Raw genomic sequence first — 21,198 nt, 5'->3', positions numbered from 1 at the left:
AAGCAGAGTACACTCTGCACATCGATGCTTTTACTGCCAAGACGGCCGCATGTGCTTGCAAAGTGTCCGAAGGACAAGAGAAGTTCATCTCAACTACAGTATTGCACAACTCCAAGGAGGAGGGAAGTTGCTCATTCACAGAGATTGCTGGCTCTGCTTGAAATCATGAAAATAGTGGTCAATCAGGTTTGCTGATGGAATGTGTCAAGATAGCATTATATCTTCTTGGGTTGGATTCTGTACCAAGAGGTTTCAAAAGTATTTTTCTCAAGGGGTGCTGTCAACAGATACCCCTCGTGGATGACTGCGTTGCAGCTAGCGTTAGGAGAAGACAGTGTGGTTACTGGAGACGGCACTGTGACCATACGTGATTAGTTTTCCAATCCATCAGTGGGAATAAACAGTTCATCAAGTCTGCTCCGAGCAGCAGATATTCAGTTTCGAGGCTGGTAACATACACAGGGTGAACAAGCGAATACATCCTGGAAGTGTAGTTTCAGCATGGGTCTCAATGTGATAGGCAAGGTAGTCTGAGTGAAATCTCGAAGTGCAGTGTCACATCGTTCCCTTTTTATCCAATGTTTAGTTGGCTTAAAAGCCCTTTTGAGATCATTGAACAACATTTGAAAGATGAGCGATATTGTCGAGCCCGAATCAATTAGCGCATGACAGGTTAAGCAGTCCTCCAGGACTGTTTCCAGGTATGGCATCTGAGTTGCGTGTAGTGGGTATATTCCCCACAAAGTGGAGTGGTTGTTCACAACGACGTGATGTGTCATTTCTGTTCATGGTGAAAGCAGATCGACTTATCGCGTTTTGCGTGGACTTGGCTTTTGCGAAGCTTTTGACCTTTTTCTTCACAACCTTTGTATCAGAGTCTATAGACAAAGTCTGTGGGCTTGTTTCTTGATCGAGCGGGCCCTGGATAGGGTCTCTGTAATTTGATTGTTAACGTCCTTGTTAAGAGTGTTAATTCCGGCAGACCTGTTGTCCGGCAATTCCACGTCTCATCCTAGTGAATTATCTTTTTCCATTTTCTCGCTTTAATTCTCCATGTAGTAGAACTTCTAGAGAACATTGGTCTACATTTCGATCATCCTTGAACCCTTTGTTAACCTTGTGCTCTGACACTTTGTGTGGGTTGGGTGCAGGAATGTAGTGAGTGCTCCTGGTCAAACTACAAAACCGAGATGTCAGGGCTCTTAGCTTTGCATGCTGTTGATGCCTCAAAAGCTGTGCTTGCAAGCAAGCTCTCTGAGTTGTAAGAAAAGGGCAAGCCAACATGGGCTGTAGGGCACAAGTAGGTAATGAAAGTGGGATACATGTTCGACATAAACATTTGTTTGAATGGTAACAGCTCTTCCATTCCTGTTTCAGTGAGTAGGCCAAAGTAAGGGCCAAGAGGAGAATAGAGGTGCCATATGCAATCCCACTGCTGGCTTGCTTCTGAAGATAAGCAGGGTTGGTCCCTGGATGGTAGATGAGATGCTGCTGGAAGTGGTGTTGGAGGGCCAGTAGGAGGCACCTGAGGTTGCCTTGTGTAGGGTGCTGTCTTTCGGATGGGACGTAAAACTGTTGTCCTGACTCTGTGGTCACTAAAGATCTCATGGGATTTATCATCTGAGTAGGGGTGTTAACACCGTTGTCCTGGCTAAACTCCCAAGCTGGCCCTCATACCATCATGGTCACCTAATCATCCACAGCTTACAATTGGCTCATTCATCCCCCTCCTCACCCCTGCAACTATTCCCTAGGTCGTGGCTGTAAATGAGAATGTGTCGTCAGTCAACATACCTGGTAAAATAAGGGTTACAAAAATTATACTCTGCTGAATGGACAAGGTGAGAAGACTGAGGGACACATGAGGACACATTCAGTCCTTTGAGTACTGAGCTCAGGTTGCTTGGTTAGGTAGACACGCTGTAGCGTGTGACCGTTCTGCAATTCCATTCTAGTACCTAAGGGTGGTATTCTTCTGCATAGCAGAGTCCACTTGGGTGCTTAGAGTACTGATTTTAGACACGTGAATGTCACTTGTTCCTTTCGGCCTCACACTTATCTGTCATGGTTTGCAATTAGAGGTCTTGAGTATGAAGCGAGAGATTCAGTGATGAGATTTCCTCCGCTTGCTTAGAGATCAATATTACCATCTTCATCACCTGAGTTCTCTCGTCATTCATTTGGTCAGCGACTTCAATGAGTTCTGATGATTTGTCATCCAACTTAGTCATTGTGTTCATTAACTGATCGTCTTTGGTCCAGCATTACGACTAGAACATTATTGCTTTGAGTAACATTCATCAAAACTGCATGCATGTTATCAGGTTGCGCACTCCTGTTTGTAGATACATCTGTCGAGTTATCTACTTTGGAGTGGACTACATAGTATTTCATTTTTGCTAAATCGAGTTGTTCTTGTAAAAAACGATTTTGTTGAAGAGTTTGTGCTTGTTCATCGTCATAAGTTTTTGCAATTACTTTTAATTGTTCTGTTTTCAAACGCAATTCCTCGGCTAACAGAATATTTTCATTTTCTGCTTTTGTCATTAGTTGCTCAGTTCTCTTCACCTGTCCCTTTATATCAGGCATTTCTTGCACGTGCTGCTGAGGACTGTGGCACTGGACTGATGCCAATCTCTGATGGCAATACATCAGGGCTAAACTGGAGAGAATCTTTACCGGAATTCTTACTTCCGAGTAATATAGGATCGCCTTCAGCAAGGGAAAGGTTTTACTAATAACGTCTCACATTAAAACCCTTTCTGCGTTATTTTCCGCAATGTTTTACCGGAACACGCGGAAACATGGAGAAGTACACCTTGATATACTCTCGCTACCGAAATGCGAGAGATGGATAGATAATTACCCGCTTGGTCAAGATAATATCTACTCACATTTCCCTAATTGGCCAGCCCATATGTCTGGCTCAAGAAATTAACAATGACTGAGTCTACTCGCTCCTAAAATGTGAGAGACAGAAATAGTACTACGTTTGGCCCAATGCTCTATTTCTCAAATTTCTATAATTGGCTGGATCGTGCCTTAGCACAATACATTTAATAACTAACCCTACCCACTGACTATGTCAGAGAAAAAACACAGAGGCTACCTCCAGATCTTGTTCAAATGGCAACACACACACCTCAACAATTCCTACATACAGCCCTAATGGTGTATACTGAAATATGGGTGTATAATTTAATTCCATATAGGCTCTCTTAGATTCCTTGTGATTCCATGTTTGGATTTGAAAACTAATGTTCCAATACCCAATCGTTTGATGTTTTGGCAAGATTCTCTCTCTACACAAAGGAATTTTGACCTCTCCATACTGCAGTGCACAAGAGAGAAGGTTTTACGACCAGTCATAAGTCATAGAACCAGCCCTCACTCCACCTCTTCCTCTCTGGTGGGAGAGAGGGGGGGGGGGCTACTTTTGATCCTCACCCAGGAGCGATGACACGAGACTGCTAAATAGCTAATCAAATGGCTATCCGGACTACCTGCATTGACCATTATTTGCACTGACTCTATGCAAACTCACTGATCTCTACCCACACACACACTACATACTTACACCGACACCCCAACACACACACACACACACACACACACACACACACCCCCCACTGCTAGTCACTTTACCCCTACCAATATGTACAGCTACCTCAGTTACCTCGTAACCCTGAAAATCAACTCGGTACTGGTTGCACTTTTGAGCCCTGGGTATAAGCCCTGAACAAAAATATAAACGCAACATGTAAAGTGTTGGTCCCATGTTTCATGAGCTAAATTAAAAGGCCCCAGAAATGTTCCATATGGACAAAAATATTATTTCTCTCACATTTTGTTCACAATTGTGTTTACATCCCTGTTAGTGAGCACTTCTACTTTGACAGGTTAATCCATCCACCTGACAGGTGTGGCATATCAAGAAGCTGATTAAACAGCATGATCATTACACAGGTACACCTTGTGCTGGGGACAAAGAAAGGCCACTAAAATGAGCAGTTTTGTCACACAACACAATGCCACAGATGTCTCAAGTTTTGAAGGGGGTATGCAACTGGCATGCAGAGATTTGAATGTTAATTTGTACCAAAAGCTGCCTCAAATGTCATTTTAGAGAATTTGGCAGTATGACCAACTGGCCTCACAACCACAGACCACGTGAAACCATGCCAGCCTAAAACCTCCACATCGATCTTCTTCACCTGTGGGATCATCTGAGACCAGCCACTCATACAGATGATGAAACTGAGGAGTATTTCTGTCTGTAATATAGCCCTTTTGTGGGGAATAACTTAATCTAATTGACTGGGCCTGGCTCCCCAGTGGGTGGGCCTATGCCCTCCCAGGCCTGCGCCCCTGCCCAGTCATGTGAAATCCATAGATAAGGGCCTAATGAATTTATTTATATTGAATGATTTCCCTAAATGAAATGTAACTCAGTAAAATCTTAGAAATTGTTGCATGTTGCGTTTATATTTTTGTTCAGTTGCTTGTAATTTGTAAATTGTAATTTATTTGATGTAGTTCCCACCCTGGCCACACAGAGACAATGTGACATGGACAGAACGTCACTGAGAACCAGACCAGGGGAAAGTCCCTCTCGCCATGCAAACCCTGGATGAGTCAGAAAGAAACTTGCTGCTGGGTGGAAACACTGTACTGCCATTAGTTCTGCTAACTAGGACAGGCACAGCCAGGGTGAGGCACTGAAAAGAGCGAGAAAGAGGGTCAAGGGTGACCTAGCATTCCGTTGCCAACGTTAGTCTGACGTAAGCAGACCTCCGATCAGCCAAAACACACAGCTTAGATAAAGACTGACATTGTCACAGGATCACACGAACACGCACGCACACCCAGACACTCCAGGATGGGAGAGAGCAGACGCAACCCTGTCCTCCCAGCTTCAAAGATTACTGTCGAACCCTAAAAGGTCAAAGGCCACTTTCCATGACACGTTACACACACACACTGAGTGTACAAAACATTAAGAACACCTGCACTTTCCATGACTGAGCAGGTGAATGCGATGAACCCTTATTCATGTCACCTGTTAAATCCATTTCAAATCAGTGTAGATGAAGGGGAGGAGACAGGTTCAAAAATGATTTAAGTCTAGAGACAATTGAGACATGGATTGTGTAAGTGTGTCATTGAGAGGAGAAATGGGCAAGAAAAACCTGTCTTAACCTGTTGGGTGTAGGGGGCAGTATTTAGATTTTTTTAAATGAAAAACATACCCATTTGAAACTGCCTATTTCTCAGGCCCAGAAACTAGAATATGCATATAATTGACAGATTAGGATAGAAAACTTTAAAGTTTCCAAAACTATCAAAATATTGTCTGCGAAAACCTGAGGAAAATCAAACCAGGAAGTGGCTTCTATTTTGAAAGCTCTATGTTCCATAGCCTGCCTTCGCGCCATTTAAAGGGATATCAACCAGATTCCTTTTCCTATCGCTTCCTGAAGGTGTCAGTCTTTAGACAAAGTTTCAGGCTTTTATTTAGAAAAATGAGCGAGAAAGATAACATTGCGTCAGTGGATAGCTGGGCAGCTATTGTCTTTCCATCTCCTATTGAAAAAGCGATAGCCCTGGTTGATATTTTATCGATTATATATTTTAAAAACAACCTGAGGATTGATTATAAAAAACGTTTGACATGTTTGTGGACATTACGGACACTATTTGGAATTTTCATCTGCGATGTCATGACCGCTCGAGCCTGTGGATTTCGGAACATAACGCACCAAACAAATGGAGGTATTTTGGATATAAAATCTTTATGGAACAAAACAAAAGGAACATTTATTGTGTAACTGGTAGTCCCGTGAGTGAAAACATCCGAAGATCAAAGGTAAGCGATTAATTTTATTGCTTTTCTGATTTTCGTGACCAAGCTACTTTGATGCTAGGTGTTCATAATGTTTTGTCTAGTAATCGATAAACACAAATGCTTGGATTGCTTTCGCTGTAAAGCATATTCTGACACAACAGGTGGATTAACAAGCTAAGTTGTGTTTTGCTATATTGCACTTGTGATTTCATGAATATTAAATATTTTAGTAATTTTATTTGAATTTGGCTGCAATTCAGCGTGTGTTGATGAAAATTATGTTTTGTACACTCAGCGTACATACCACACACGCATGTACACCAACATTACGAGGGTTAAGGTGAACCATGAATAAGACAAGATGACGCCGATAGACATGGTCGCCTGGTTCCTGGCTACTAAGCAACTTTACACTCTTCTTTTTTGTTGTTATTTCTAACATTATTAGCTCAGAACGTTTTTGGCATTATTACATACAGCCGAAAATAACTTCTGGATATTAGAACAGCGGCTACTCACCAGCAGTTTGACCAAAAATACGACTTTCCTGAATTGGATCCTTTGTTTGTACCTTCCAAAGCAATTCCACTTATCCCAGAGGCTGCTCCAAGATGGCGCCAGCGGAGAAGAGTTAATCAGAGTGGACTTTTAGTCTGACTCAGGAGTCGGCAAACTATCTAACCCCTTCCAAGCTTATGCTCACTAACGTTCAGTCCATGGACAATAAAGTAGACGAGATCAAGGCGAGGTTCTCCTTCCAGACAGATATCAGGGACTGGAAAACTCTGTTTCACGGAATCATGGCTCTATCAGGATATCCTGTCAATGTCCATACAGCCAGCTGGGGTCTCAGTACATCGTGCAGACAGGAATAAAGAACTCTCCAGGAAGAAGAAAGGCGGAGGTGTATGTTGCATGATTAACTACTCATGGTGTGATTGTGGTAACGTGATTCGTTTCAGGAAACTAGGCATATGTCACGCATCACTACTTCACAGGAGAGGCATTTGGATGTAAACATTTATCAAAATGTGTTTTTTTGGTGGAAATGCCTTCTAGAACATAACAATCTTGTACAGCATCTGTAAATACAAATAACATTGTTATATTACGAGTTGGTTTAGCCAGGGAAAAAGTCAGAAACCTTCCCGCTAGATATTATTGGCTGAGATAATGGATGGGCTGGGCATGCCTCGAGATGAGTTTGGATTGCTCTGCCATGTAGCATGTTTCTGCCTATAACATTAGCTTGTCAGTATGTATAGGCAATCCTAATGTGGCTTTTTTGAAAGAAAGCTCTCCACTTTCTGGAGGACAAAGTTTTGAAATCCGTGGAACGCCCGGTGGAATTAGAGTATGATAGCTAAAGAGATAGAGAAACTTTTGGTTTCAAACAAACAGAGGTAGTCGAAAAGAGAAAACAGAAGGCTACTGTATAAAACACCTGTATCCAGATTACAACTTCAAACTAAGGGAAACCATGGCATCAGTGACAGACAGGGGAAGGGTTCATCCATGCACACAGGTCAGAAAGTCTAGCTAGATACATTTTCAGATACACGTTTTGAATTTTTTGAGAAAGTTGTTTTCAATTCAAGTTAAAGCGTACTGTTAGCTAACTAACATTAGCTGGCTGGCTTGCTTAGGTAACGTTACTTGTATGATATATGTAGTAATATTATTCATATCACAGAGCCATTTGCATCAAATCATTTCAAAGTTAAATAGAGACGGTAATGTGAAGAACATGACCTGCACTAAAGTCAAATTAAGATATGAGACAGTGTCCAAATTCTATATTTCCCTGCTTTTATTTCATAATACTCACAACGGTAAGATATTTTCTGTAATTGGCTCGCCATTAACTTCTTGACGCTACCCATCCCTGTCGCGGGATTATTTGTCAGCAACCTCTGAATAGCATAGCGCAACAGTCAAATAATTACTAAAACATATTCATATTCATGAAATCACAAGTGCAATATTGCAAAACACAGCTTAGCCTTTTGTTAAACCACCTGTCGTGTCAGATTTTGAAATTATGCTTTACAGAGAAAGCCATCAAAGCATTTGTGTAAGTTTATCGATAGCCTAGCATAGCGTTATGTACCCTTACGTCAGGAAGCTTGGTCACAAAAATCAGAAAAGCAATCAAATTAACCGTTTACCTTTGATGATCTTCGGATGTTTTCACTCACGAGACTCCCAGTTACACAACAAATGTTCCTTTTGTTCCATAAAGATTATTTTTATACCCAATATACCGTTTGTTTGTGGCGTTATGTTCAGAAATCCACAGGAAAGAGCAGTCACTAATCTGTTTGATATCCCTTTAAATGGAGGATAGGCATGCATAGGAACAGAAGGGTTTCAAAAACAGGGGCACTTCCTGATTGGATTTTCCTCAGGTTTTAGCCTGCAATATCAGTTCTGTTTAACTCACAGACAAAATGTTGACAGTTTTGGAAACTTTAGTGTTTTCTATCCTAATCTGTCAATTATATGCATATTCTAGCATCTGGTCCTGAGAAATAGGCCGTTTACTTTGGGAACGTTATTTTTCCAAACATAAAAATAGCCCCCTAGCTTCAAGAGGTGAACTTGTAAATAATGATCTTGTTGTGAGTTTATTTTCCTTAAAAAATTAAGACAAATTAGCAATTGTGAAGATGTTGTCAGCTATATGATATGGCCATTATTTGAACTGGTTAGCCAGCTAACATAACATTAGATAGCTAGCTAACAACCTAGAAACTAACCAAAACATTGTTTAGAAAGTTGCTTTTAGTTGCCTGGATTGCTAGATTGACATGCATTACCAGTCACAAGTTTGGAAACAATTACTCATTTAAAGTTCTTTATTTTTACTATTTTCTACATTGTAGAATAATAGTGAAGACATCAAAACTATGAAATAACACATATGGAATCATGTAGTAACCCTAAGTGTTAAATAAAAAAATATTTTATATTTGAGATTCTTCAAAGTGTCCAACCTTTGCCTTGATGACAGCTTTGCACACTCTTGGCACTCTCAACCAGCTTTACATGGAATGCTTTCCCAACAGTCTTGAATGAGTTCCCACATATCCTGAGCACTTGTTGGCCTCTTTTTCTTCACTCTGCAGTACAACTCATCCAAACCATCCCAATTGAGTTGAGTTCGGGTGATTGTGGAGGCCAGGTCATCTGATGCAGCACTCCATCACTCTCCTTCTTGGTAAAATAGCCCTTACACAGCCTGGAGGTGTGTTGGGTCATTGTCTGGTTGAAATTTAAAAAATGATATTCCCACTAATCGCAAACCAGATGGGATGGCGTATCGCTGCAGAATGCTGCGGTAGCCATGCTGGTTAAGTGAGCCTTGAATTCAAAATAAATCACGACATTGTCACCAGCAAAGCACCCCCACACCATCACACCTTCTACTCCATGCTTCACGGTGGGAAGAACAGATCATCTGTTCACCTACATTACGTCTCACAAAGACACAGCAGTTGGAACCAAAAATCGTGCATTTGGACTCATCAGACCAAAGCCTCAGGTTTCCACCGGTCTAATGTCCTTTGCTTGTGTTTCTGACCTTGAAGAAACGATGGACTGTCGTTTCTGTTTGCTTATTTGAGCTGTTCTTGACGTAATCTGGACTTGGTCTTTCACCAAATAGTGCTATCTTCTGTATACAACCTCTACCTTGTCAAAACACAACTGTTTGGCTCTAATGCATTAAGAAGGAAAGAAATTCCACAAATTCACTTTTAACAAGGCACACCTGTTAATTGAAATGCATTCCAGGTGATTACCTCATCAAATCAAACTATTAGTTACATACACATGGTTGTTAATGTTATTGCAAGTGTAGCGAAATGCTTGTGCTTCTAGTTACGCCAGTGCAGCAATATCTAACAAGTAATATCTAACAGTTCCACAACAAATACATAAGTACGATCTAAATACGAAATGGAATAAGAATATATAAAATATATGGATAAGCAATGTCAGAGCGGCATAGGCTAAGATGCAATTTATAGTATAGAATACGTTATATGCATATGAGATGAGTCATGCAAGATATGTAAACATTATTAAAGTGACGAGTGTTCCATTTATTAAAGTGACCAGTGATTACAAGGCGACGAAGACATGGATGTCAATTAACTTAGGGCTAGGCCACTTTTTTTCTCCACTTCCTGTCTGAATGATGTGCCCAAAGTAAACTGCCTGTAGCTCAGGCCCAGAAGCCATGATATGCATATAATTGGTACCATTGGAAAGAAAACTTTGAAGTTTGTAGAAATGTTAAGATAATGTAGGAGAATGTAGGACATTTTATTTTTTTGAGAGACCCTCTTAGATATGCAAGAGAAAAGTCATATTGAGAATTAGATCCCTGGATGCAATTCATATGGCTTCCACGTGGTGTCAGCAGCCTATGTTCAAGGTTTCAAGGCTTGTAACTTCAAAAATGAATAAGAAGTATCAGTCTTAGCAGAAGGACACAGTCTTGGAAATTTGTGTTTGTGCGCGCCCTGAAGAAATTACACACCTGCTAAAATCGGTTTCCTATTGAACATACTTCTTTCCATAAGAAATATTATAGTTTGATTACATTTTAGGGTATCTGAGGAGTAAATAGAAATTTTTTTTGACTTGTTGAAACAAAGTTAAGGGGTAGATTTTCGGATTCCTTTCTCTGCATGTTGAATGAGTGTATTACTCAAATCGATGGTGCCAACTAAACTGACTTTTTGGGATGTAAAGAAGGATTTTATCTTCCAAAACAACACTACATGTTATAGCTGGGACTCTTTGGATGACAAATCAGAGTTAGATTTTCAAAAACTAAGTGAATATTTAAATCGTTATTTGTGAATGTATGAAACCTGTGTCGGTGGAAAAATATTTTGATGTGGGGCGCTGTCCTCAAACAATCGCATGGCATGTTTTCGCTGTAATAGCTACTGTTAATCAGACACTGCAGTTAGATTAACAAGAATTTAAGTTCAGCTGATATGAGAGACTTATTTGTACATAAATGTTTAAAATCTATATTTATTTGAATTGAGCGCCCTCCAGGTCCACCGGAAGTTGTTCCGATAGCGGGATCCCTAGCTCTAAGGAGGGGTTGGGTTAACCTCTCTGGGGTAGGCAGGACGCATGCGTCCCACATGGCCAATAGCCGGGGGAAATGCAGAGCGCCAAATTCAAATACATTTCTATAAAAATCTAACTTTCATTAAATTACACATGCAAGATAGCAAATTAAAGCTACACTCGTTGTCAATCCAGCCAACATGTCATATTTCAAAAAGACTTTTCGGCAAAAGCATAAGATGCTATTATCTGATGATAGCACAACAGTAAACAATGAGAGAGTAGCATATTTCAACTCTGCAGGCGCGACACAAAACGCAGAAATAAAAATATAATTCATGCCTTACCTTTGACGAGCTTCTTTTGTTGGCACTACCATATGTCTCATAAACATCACAAATGGTCCTTTTGTTTGATTAATTCCGTCGATATATATCAAAAATGTCCGTTTATTTGGCACGTTTGATCCAACTTACGCAACGTCGCTACAAAATATCTTAAAAGTTACCTGTAAACTTTGCCAAAACATTTCAAACTACTTTTGTGAAACAACTTTAGGTATTTCTAAACGTATATAAATCGATCAAACTGAAGATGGGATGATCTGTGTTCAATACAGGAGCAAAACAAACTGACGCTACTTTTCTTGTTACGCGCCTCTATCAAAAAGGTACCCATGAAGTGACTGTCGTTCTGAGCTATGGTAATTCTTCATTACACAAAGGAAAAACCTCAACCAATTTCTACAAACTGGTGACATCCAGTGGAAGCGATAGGAACTGCAAGAAGGTCCCTTAGAAATCTGGATTCCCAATGAACACCCATTGAAAAGAGAGTAACCTCAAAACAAAAAAATCAATGGTTTGTCCTCTGGGTTTTGCCTACCAAAAAAGTACTGTTATACTCACAGACATGATTCAAACGGTTTTAGAAACTTCAGAGTATTTGCTAACTAAACCTACTAATAATATGCATATCTTAGCTTCTGGGCCGGAGTAGTAGGTAGTTTACTTTGGACATGCTTTTCATCTGGACATGAAAATACTGCCACCTATCCCAGAGAAGATAGAAAATTGTGACAAATAAAAAAACTATACCGGTTTCATTTCAGGACCAAAATAATGTTACCGCAGCACCATACAGGTTGCAAAATAGTTGGGAGGAGATTTGATGTACCAATTCCATGGCACACAGTTTATGAACTGATACACAAAACGACACTGGATTAAAAAACGTAGAGTTTTTCAATTTAAATTATTATACACAATTCTTGCAACCAATAGAATGTTTACACACACACATACACTACCGTTCAAAAGTTTGGGGTCAATTAGAAATTTCCTTTTTTTTAAAGATAAGCACATTTGTCTATTAAAATAACATAAAATAGATCAGAAATAAAGTGTAGAAATTGTTAATGTTGTAAATGACTATTGTAGCTAGAAATGGCAGATTTTTTATAGAATATCTACAGAGGCCCAATGTCCTCAACCATTTTACAGTAGCTATTACAGTAAAAGAATAACATGCTATTGTTAAAGGAGAGAGGGCACAATTATGAACAAACCAATTAGGCACATTTGGGTAGGCTTGATACAACATTTTGAATAGATATGCAGTAGTTCATTGGATCAGTCTAAAACTTTGCACATACACTGTTGTCATCGAGTGGCTAAAGTCTAAATTGCATCTGGGCTAGAATAATTCATTATGGCCTTTGTCTTGCATTTCAAAGATGATGGTACAAAAAATGCATGATTTTTCTTTGGATTATCTTTTACAAGACCTAATGTGTTATATTCTCCTACAATCATTTCACATTTCCACTTCAGTGTTTCCTTTCAAATAGTATCAATAATATAAATATCCTTGCTTCAGGTCCTGAGTTACAGGCAGTTAGATTTGGGTATGTAATTTTAGGTGAAAATTGAAAAAAAGGGTGGATCCTTAAGACGTTTTTAACCTTTCCGCTAGCGGAACCCCTTGACAACATTCTGCTGAAAAGGCGGATTGCTAAATTCAAAAATATTTTTTTGAAATATGTAACTTTCACATTAACAAGTCCAATACTGCAAATGAAAGATAAACATCTTGTTAATCTACCCATCATGTCAGATTTTAAAACTGATTTATGGCCGAAAGCACAACATATGATTATGTTAGTTCATAGCCAAGTCGAAAGAACACAGCCATTTTTCCATTTTTCTAGGAGTCACAAAAAGCAGAAATATAGATCAAATTAATTATTAACCTTTTATGATCTTCATCAGATCATAGGACATCATGTTACACAATACATGTATGTTTTGTTCAATAATGTGCATATGTATATCCAAAAATCTCAGTTTACATTGGCGTCGTACATGCAGTAATGTTTTGATTCCAAAATATCAGGTGATTTTGCAGAAATACTCATAATAAACATTGATAAAAGATACAAGTGTTATTCACAGAATTAAAGATAGACTTCTCCGTAATGCAACAGCTGTGTCAGATTTAAAAAAAACTTAATCAGCATAATCGGAGAACAGCGCTCAGAGCCCAAAACAGCCAGAGAAATATCCTCCATTTTGGAGTCAACAGTAGTTAGAAATAACACCATAAATATTCACTTACCTTTGATGATCGTCATCAGAAGGCACTCCCAGGGTCGACAATAAATTACTGATTTGTTCCATAAAGGTCCATAAAGTCCGTAATTTATGTCCAAATAGCGACTTGTTGTTAGCGTGTTCAGCCCAGTAATCCATCTTCATGAGGCGCAGGCACTTCATCCAGACAAAAACTCAAAAGGTTCCGTTACAGTTCTTCAGAAACATGTCAAACGATGTATGGAATCAATCGAAAGGATGTTTTTAACATAAAACATCAATGTTCCAACTGGAGAATTCCTTTGTCTTAAGAAAAGCACTGGAACGAGAGGTAACTCTGTTCGGGAGCGCGCGTCATGAGACAGAGGCTCTCTGCCAGACCACTGACTCAAAGAGGTCTCATGAGCCCCTCCTTTATAGTAGAATCCTCAAACCAGTTTCTAAAGACGGTTGACATCTAGTGGAAGCCCTAGGAAGTGCAACCTCATCCATATCTCAATGTGTATTCGGTAGGCCAAGCTTTGAAAAACTACAAACCTCAGATGTCCCACTTCCTGGTTGGATTTTTCTCAGGTTTTCGCCTGCCATATGAGTTCTGTTATACTCACAGACATCATTCTAACAGTTTTAGAAACTTCAGAGTGTTTTCTATCCAATACCAATAATATGCATATATTAGCATCTGGGACAGAGTAGGAGGCAGTTCACTCTGGGCACGCTATTCATCCAAAAGTGAAAATGCTGCCCCCTATTCCAAAAAGGTTAAGGATGGTATAACTAAATAACTAACTCTACAAATGTATACGTCCCAGTTATCAGATTTACATATAAAAATGGTAAAACTTAGATTATTAAATATGAAACTGTGTGAAGATTAAATGTGATTTTAGCCTTCGAAATTACAATATTTTTATATATAAACATTTACCAAGTCATTAACCACGCCACATGAACACAGACATTGAGGCAACGTGATGGAACCGCCCTCCAAGGCCCAGGGTGAGTGCATAAAAAGAACTCCTAATGCAATTTAAATACAGACCAGTACATTACTGGGCTGCTACTGGAGTGTAAAATGGTCAGGAGCTGAACCCTGAATAATCAACCATTGAGACCAAGCAGGCGGACGGTGTTGAGCCAGACATCAAATGGTTAGACTGTACCAGACCAGAAAGCACGGAAAGGTGGCTACACGTTGAAATGGTTGCAATTTAACTACAGAGCAGCGTGACCGACAGCTTGAGCTGAATGTTACGAAATGGTAAGACCCTGCGAGGCGCCTGTTTCTCAAACTAGACACTAGAATGTGCTTGTCATCTTGCTCAGTTGTGCACTGGGGCCTCCCACTCCTCTTTCTATTCTGGTTAGGGCCAGTTTGTGCTGTTCTGCAAAGGGAGAAGTACGGATAGCTCTGATTAGCCATGTAGCCTCAGAGAATAATGTCGACTTATACGCTGTTTCGTGAGTGAGTTTATAAGGAAGTGTATAGGAGATGTTGTACCCACCCTAACCAGAAACTGTGGATAGATGGCAGCATTCTCGCAGAACTGAAATCACCTACCACCGCAAGGCGACTGGGAAAATTGCAGAATACAAACAGTGTAGTCATTTCATACGCAAGGCAATCAAACAAGCAAAATGCCAATAGACTGACGAGTTTCAGAAGTTCTTTGTTTCTGGCCATTTTGAGCCTGTAATCAAACCCACAAATGCTGATGCTCCAGATACTCAACTAGTCTAAAGAAGGCCAATTTTATTGCTACTTTAATCAGAACAACAGTTTTCAGATAGATATGATACAACCATCCCAGCTCTGCTGACTTTACTGCGATAAGACAGAACCAAATGTAATCTATTTTAGAATAAGACTGTAGCGTAACAAAATGAGGAAAAGTCAAGAGATCTGAATACTTTCCGAATGCATTGTATTTACAAAACAAATAAATATGGGATTGGAAATGCAGACAATTACACAATCTAGAAGCCACAATCTATCTGAAATATTAAAGCGGATCTACCCCCCCCCCCAAAAAAAAAAAAACGATACAAAACTGCACAAAAATACAAAACTGCACTTTGTCAACTGTCTCTCAATGTAGTCTGAACATGTGGGAAACATGGTGGAAGAACCTGAATAATTTGAAATGTAAGAAAACCTTTGAGGGACAATGCACCACGCCCTGCCTGAAAAGGTATTAATTTAAAATATAATACAAAATTACCATAAAATATAAAATTTGACATAGGTAAGCATTGTTAAATGAGGACTTATCTATAAAAACAGCAGACCAAATGAAATGTTTGTAATATTGTTGAGATGAATAAAAATGCTATGCAATTTGCTGGTATGACCCTCTTGACTTCTCAACCGCCTGGTAGAGCTCTGTTAATTCCTAAATTAACATAGTTAAAACATTTAAATCTTATTTGACTTGTTAGTCATTTTGTAGACAATTTTGTAGACACTCAATCACCAAGTCTGAGGTATTTTACAAGCATTTGAAGATAGAATGGGACACACCACAAAATCACAGTCTGGGTGAACCACAAAAATCTAAATATGGGTGCATCTCTCACCTCTTGTTACATTTCCCTTATCTGTTCACACACACAATCTCCAGACAATACACTGTCACACATACATATGTCAATTCCTACCTGCATACGGTGATCTTTAGTATCCGGTAGGATCCCTTGATGAGTATTAGAGCTTCCTGTCTTGAACCGTAGAGGGCTGATCCGTTTATATTCACCAGTTCATCACCCACTCTCAGCTTCTTACATTGTTCTGCCTTACCACCTTCCTCGATCTGTAGGGAGAGAGAGGTGGGGGTTAAAAACATGCATTGCACACAAACACACACACTGTGTCCTTTCAGGCTACATCTAAAATAGCACCCTAACTACTTTTGACCAGGCCCATAAGGGTACCATTCGGATATAGGCCCAGTCCTCCATTCTAAGTAGGTCACTGTCCCTATGGAAACTATGCTCGGCACAAAACATTTTGGAACAAACAGCCAAGTGACAAACATTCTCATTGCTACATTCCGCTTTCTCATTCCGTGGTCATTGAGAGATTCTCCTCTGGTTAACAGTAAGTACACTACCGTTCAAAAGTTTGGGGTCACTTAGAAATATCCTTGTTTCTGAAAGAAATGTAAAAAAAATCTATTAAAATAACATTCATTGATCAGAAATACAGTGTAGACATTGTTAATGTTGTAAATGACGATTGTAGCTGGAAACAGCAGATTTTTTAATGGAATATCTAAATAGACTTACAGAGGCCTATTATCAGCAACCATCACTCCTATGTTTCAATGGCACGTTGTGTTGGCTAATCCAAGTTTATCATTTTACAAGGCTAATTGATCATTACAAAACCCTTTTGCAATTACATTAGTACAGCTGAAAACTGTTGTTCTGATTAAATAAGCAAAAAACTGACCTTCTTTAGACTAGTTGAGAATCTGGAGCATCAGCATTTATAGGTTCGATACAGGCTCAAAATAGACTGAAACCCGTCAGTCTATTCTTGTTTTGAGAAATTAAAGGCTATTCCATGCGAGAAATTGCCAAGAAACTGAAGATCTCATACAAAGCTGTGTACTACTCCCTTCACAGAACAGTCCAAACTGTCCCTAACCAGAATAGAAAAAGGAGTGAGAGGCCCTGGTGAACAACTGAGCAAGAGGACAAGTACATTAGAGTGTCTAGGTTGAGAATCATAAGCCTCAAAAGTCCTCAACTGGCAGCTTCTTTAAATAGTACCCGCAAAACTCCAGTCTCAATGTCAACAGTGAAGGGACGACTTCAATCTACACACACACCCCATAATAAAATATAAAAAAGTTTTGAAAAAAACATAAATATTATTTTTTATTTTACTAGGGAAGTCAGTTAAGAACAAATTCATATTTTCAATCACGGCCTAGGAACAGTGGGTTAACTGCCTGTTCAGGGGCAGATCGACAGATTTGTACCTTGTCAGCTCGGGGGTTTGAACTTGCAACCTTCCGGTAACTAGTCCAATGCTGTAACCCCTAGGCTACCCTGCTGCCCCATATCACATACAGTGGGGCAAAAAAGTTTAGTCACACTAAACTTGCACACCAATTGTGCAAGTTCTCCCACTTAAAAAGATGAGAGAGGCCTGTAATTTTCATCATAGGTACACTTCAACTATGACAGACAAAATGAGAAAAAAAATCTTCAGATTGGAGGACAGAGGAGCCTCTTAATGAAGAAGTTATAGGTCTGTGAGAGCCAGAAATCTTGCTTCTTTGTAGGTGACCAAATATTTATTTTCCACCATAATTTGCAAATAAATAAAAAAAATCCTACATGGTGATTTTCTGGATTTTTTGTCTCATTTTGTCTGTCATAGTTGAAGTGTACCTATGATAAAAAGATGAGAGGCCTATGATTTTCAAGTGGGAGAACTTGCACAATTGGTGGCTGACTAAATACTTTTTTTGCCCCACTGTAAGTGTTCAGACCCTTTACTCAGTACTTTGAAGGCCCTTTGTCAGAGATTACAGCCGAGTCTTCTTGGGTATGAAGCTACAAGCTTGGCACACCTGTATTTGGGGAGTTTCTCCCATTCTTCTCTGCAGATACTTTCAAGCACTCAGGTTGGATTGGGAGAGTCACTGCACAGCTATTTTCAGGTCTGTTTGATCGGGTTCATTTTCAGGTCTGTTTGATCGGGTTCAAGTTCAGGCCATGGCTGGGCCACTCAAGGATATTCAGAGACTTGTCCCGAATCTACTCCTGCATTGTCTTTGCTATGTGCTCAGTGTTGTTGTCCTTTTGGAAGGTAGTCTGAGGTCCTGAGAGCTCTGATGCAGATTTCAATCAAGGATCTCTGTAATTTGCTCCATTCATCTTTGCATCGATCCTGACTAGTCTCCCAGTCTCTGCTGCTGAAAAACATCCCCACAGCATGTAGCTGCCACCACCATGCTTCACCGTAGGGATGGTGCCAGGTTTCCTCCAGACATGACACATGGCATTCAGGCCAAATAGATCAATCTTGGTTTCATCATTCAATGTTCTCTCATCTCCATATAGCCAGGTGTGTGTGCCTTTCCAAATCATGTCCAATCAATTGAATTTACCACAGGTAGAAACAAGTTGTAGAAATGTCAAGGATGATCAATGGAAACAGGATGCACCTGAGGTCAATTTCGAGTCTCATAGCAAAGGTTATCAATTCTTATGCAAATAAGGTATCCGTTTTTCATTTTATTATTATTTACAAAAAAAATGTCATTATGCGGTATTGTGTATAGATTTTCGAATAAGGCTGTAACGTAACAAAATGTGGAAAATGTCAAGGAATCTGAATACTTTCCGAATGCACAGTCAGATTTTATGGTTGCAATCACACACACACCACGACACCATTCATTTTTCTTGTCCGACTCTGGAGTCCAACCCTGTCAACCTAACCCTGCCCAGCCAAACACACATACACACTCCTTGGGTTAACCGTTAATGCTGACGTTACCTCCATAGTGAGAGAGAGGCAGTAGAGGTGTGTGTGGCAGGTAGCCTAGCAGTTAGAGTATTGGGCCAATAACCGAAAGGTCGCTGGTTCGAACACCCAAGCCGACATCGTGAACAATCTGCCTGACATGCACTTGAGCAAGAGAGTTAAAGTGACAATACCTGGTTCGAATCCAGCCTGCATCACATCGGCCATGATTGGGAATCCCATAGGGTGGCGCACAATTGGCCCAGTGTTGCACGGTTTAGGCCGGGGTAGGCCATCATTGCAAATAAGAATTTGTTCTTAACTGACTTACCTAGTTAAATAAAGGTGAAATAAAAATGGAAGCTTCTCTAATGTCAAACATGTAAAGTGTGGCCCTCTACTCTTTTCTAGTTTTACCAACGACCTGCCACTGGCTTTAAACAAAGCATGTGTGTGCATGTATACTGATGATTCAACCATATACATGTCAGCACTGCAACCACAGCTAATGAAGTCACTGAAACCCTTAACAAAGAGTTAGTTGTTTTGGAATGGGCGGCCAGTAATAAGCTGGTCTTAAACACATCTTAAACTAAAAGCATTGTATTTGGTACAAATCATTCCCTAAATTCTAATCCTCAGCTGAATCTGGTAATGAATGACGAGGCTGTTGAGCAAGTAGAGACTAAACTTATTTGTGTTACATTACCATGACGGTTTGCCATCTAAAGGCATATTGATTCCATGGTTATAAAGATAGAGGTCTTTCTGCTTGGCTTTCTTAACACCACATTCACCCAAACAAATTAGCCTACACGCTAATCACCAAATGCTTTTGGGAATGGGCAGGAAAAATTTATGTTGATCCACTGAGGCAAAAAGGACATTGTCAGAGTTGAATTAAATAAGAGAAAAACTGTGAAATGGAGAATTGAAAAAAAAGAAGTAGTTTTGAGAGATTTGGTGAAGATGTAAAAGAGGATGATAGCAGTGCCGGGCTATGTTGTGTGATGATTGTGACACACTATACAAATTCGACACAAGACAGGAACTTCAAATAGGCCAATGTCACGTCAAGGGAACTGTAATCTACTGTTCAGATGGGTTAAATGGAAATCTGGATACTGACTGTAGGTCTCTAACCTCTCAAATAGCCGTAATATTAACATCTTCAGAATTAAGCATTTCTTGCAGTAAAATGATACACCAAATGTAGGGAAACATTTTACTCAGGAACAGGAGTGGAGAAATATGAATTACTTATTTTTGCATCTTGAGAGATTGTGAATGTGCAGTTAGCACCTCTACATACGGTATCTATCTTTATACGCATCATAAAAGCTGATAGTATTTAAAATATGCATCCAAGCCGAACTGAAATCTTATAAAAGTTTTAATGTCACATGCACAAGAACATTAAAATGCCTTTCTTGCAAGCTCTAAGCCCAACAATGAATCATTAAAAATATAATACTAAAAATAACAGAGTAGAACAATAACACACTAGATATAAAAATAAATAAGATGAAACATGTTGGGTCGTTGTCACAGCTTTCTATTTCCTTACAACTGGTCAAACTGAAAATATTTTCGTTTTTTTTCTTGTTATTACATTTCCTCCCCAGTCCTTAAACTTCTTTGCTCGGCGAAAGAAGCAGAGATGACAGAAAACTTTACCAATGTCAACTACAACACTCCGGTAAGCAAGGGTTTATTTGCTCTTCAAAGGCAACATATATGGATTTGGAAAGTATTCAGACCACTTGACTTTTTCCACATTTTGTTACGTTACAGCCTTATACTAAAATGTATTAAAAAGAAATGTTCCTCATCAATCTACACACAATAACCCATAATGTCAAAAAAAATTGTTTTGCTTTAATTGATAATAAAACATATATATATATATATATATATCACATTTACATAAGTATTCAGACTCTTTACGCAGTACCTTGTTGAAGCACATTTGGCAGTGATTACTGCCTCAAGTCTTCTTGGGTATGTCACTAGAAGCCTGGCACACGTTTATTTGGCAAGTTTATCCCATTCTTCGCTGCAGATCCTCTCAAGCTCTGTCAAATTGGATGGGGAGCGTCGCTGCACAGCTATTTTCAGGTCTCTCCAGAAAAGTTGGATCGGGTTCAAGTCCAGCTCTGGCTGGTTCACTCAAGGACATTGAGACG

At 39.6% G+C, this 21,198-nt stretch overlaps 1 protein-coding gene across 1 annotated transcript in view; it reads right to left on the bottom strand.

Moving 5' to 3' along the window:
* shroom4 (shroom family member 4) overlaps positions 1 to 21,198 on the bottom strand; it is an 80,295-nt gene that overhangs the window by 40,885 nt on the left and 18,212 nt on the right. The window contains exon 2 of the mRNA XM_031831342.1: positions 16,189 to 16,340. Within this exon, the coding sequence (XP_031687202.1) occupies positions 16,189 to 16,340 (152 nt within the window). The remainder of the gene's footprint in view (positions 1 to 16,188; positions 16,341 to 21,198) is intronic.

This window comes from Oncorhynchus kisutch, linkage group LG9, assembly GCF_002021735.2.
Source record: "Oncorhynchus kisutch isolate 150728-3 linkage group LG9, Okis_V2, whole genome shotgun sequence".
Lineage (NCBI taxonomy): Eukaryota > Metazoa > Chordata > Actinopteri > Salmoniformes > Salmonidae > Oncorhynchus > Oncorhynchus kisutch.
Note: the sequence above shows the minus strand (reverse complement) of the source record. Positions and strands in the feature narration are given on the sequence as shown.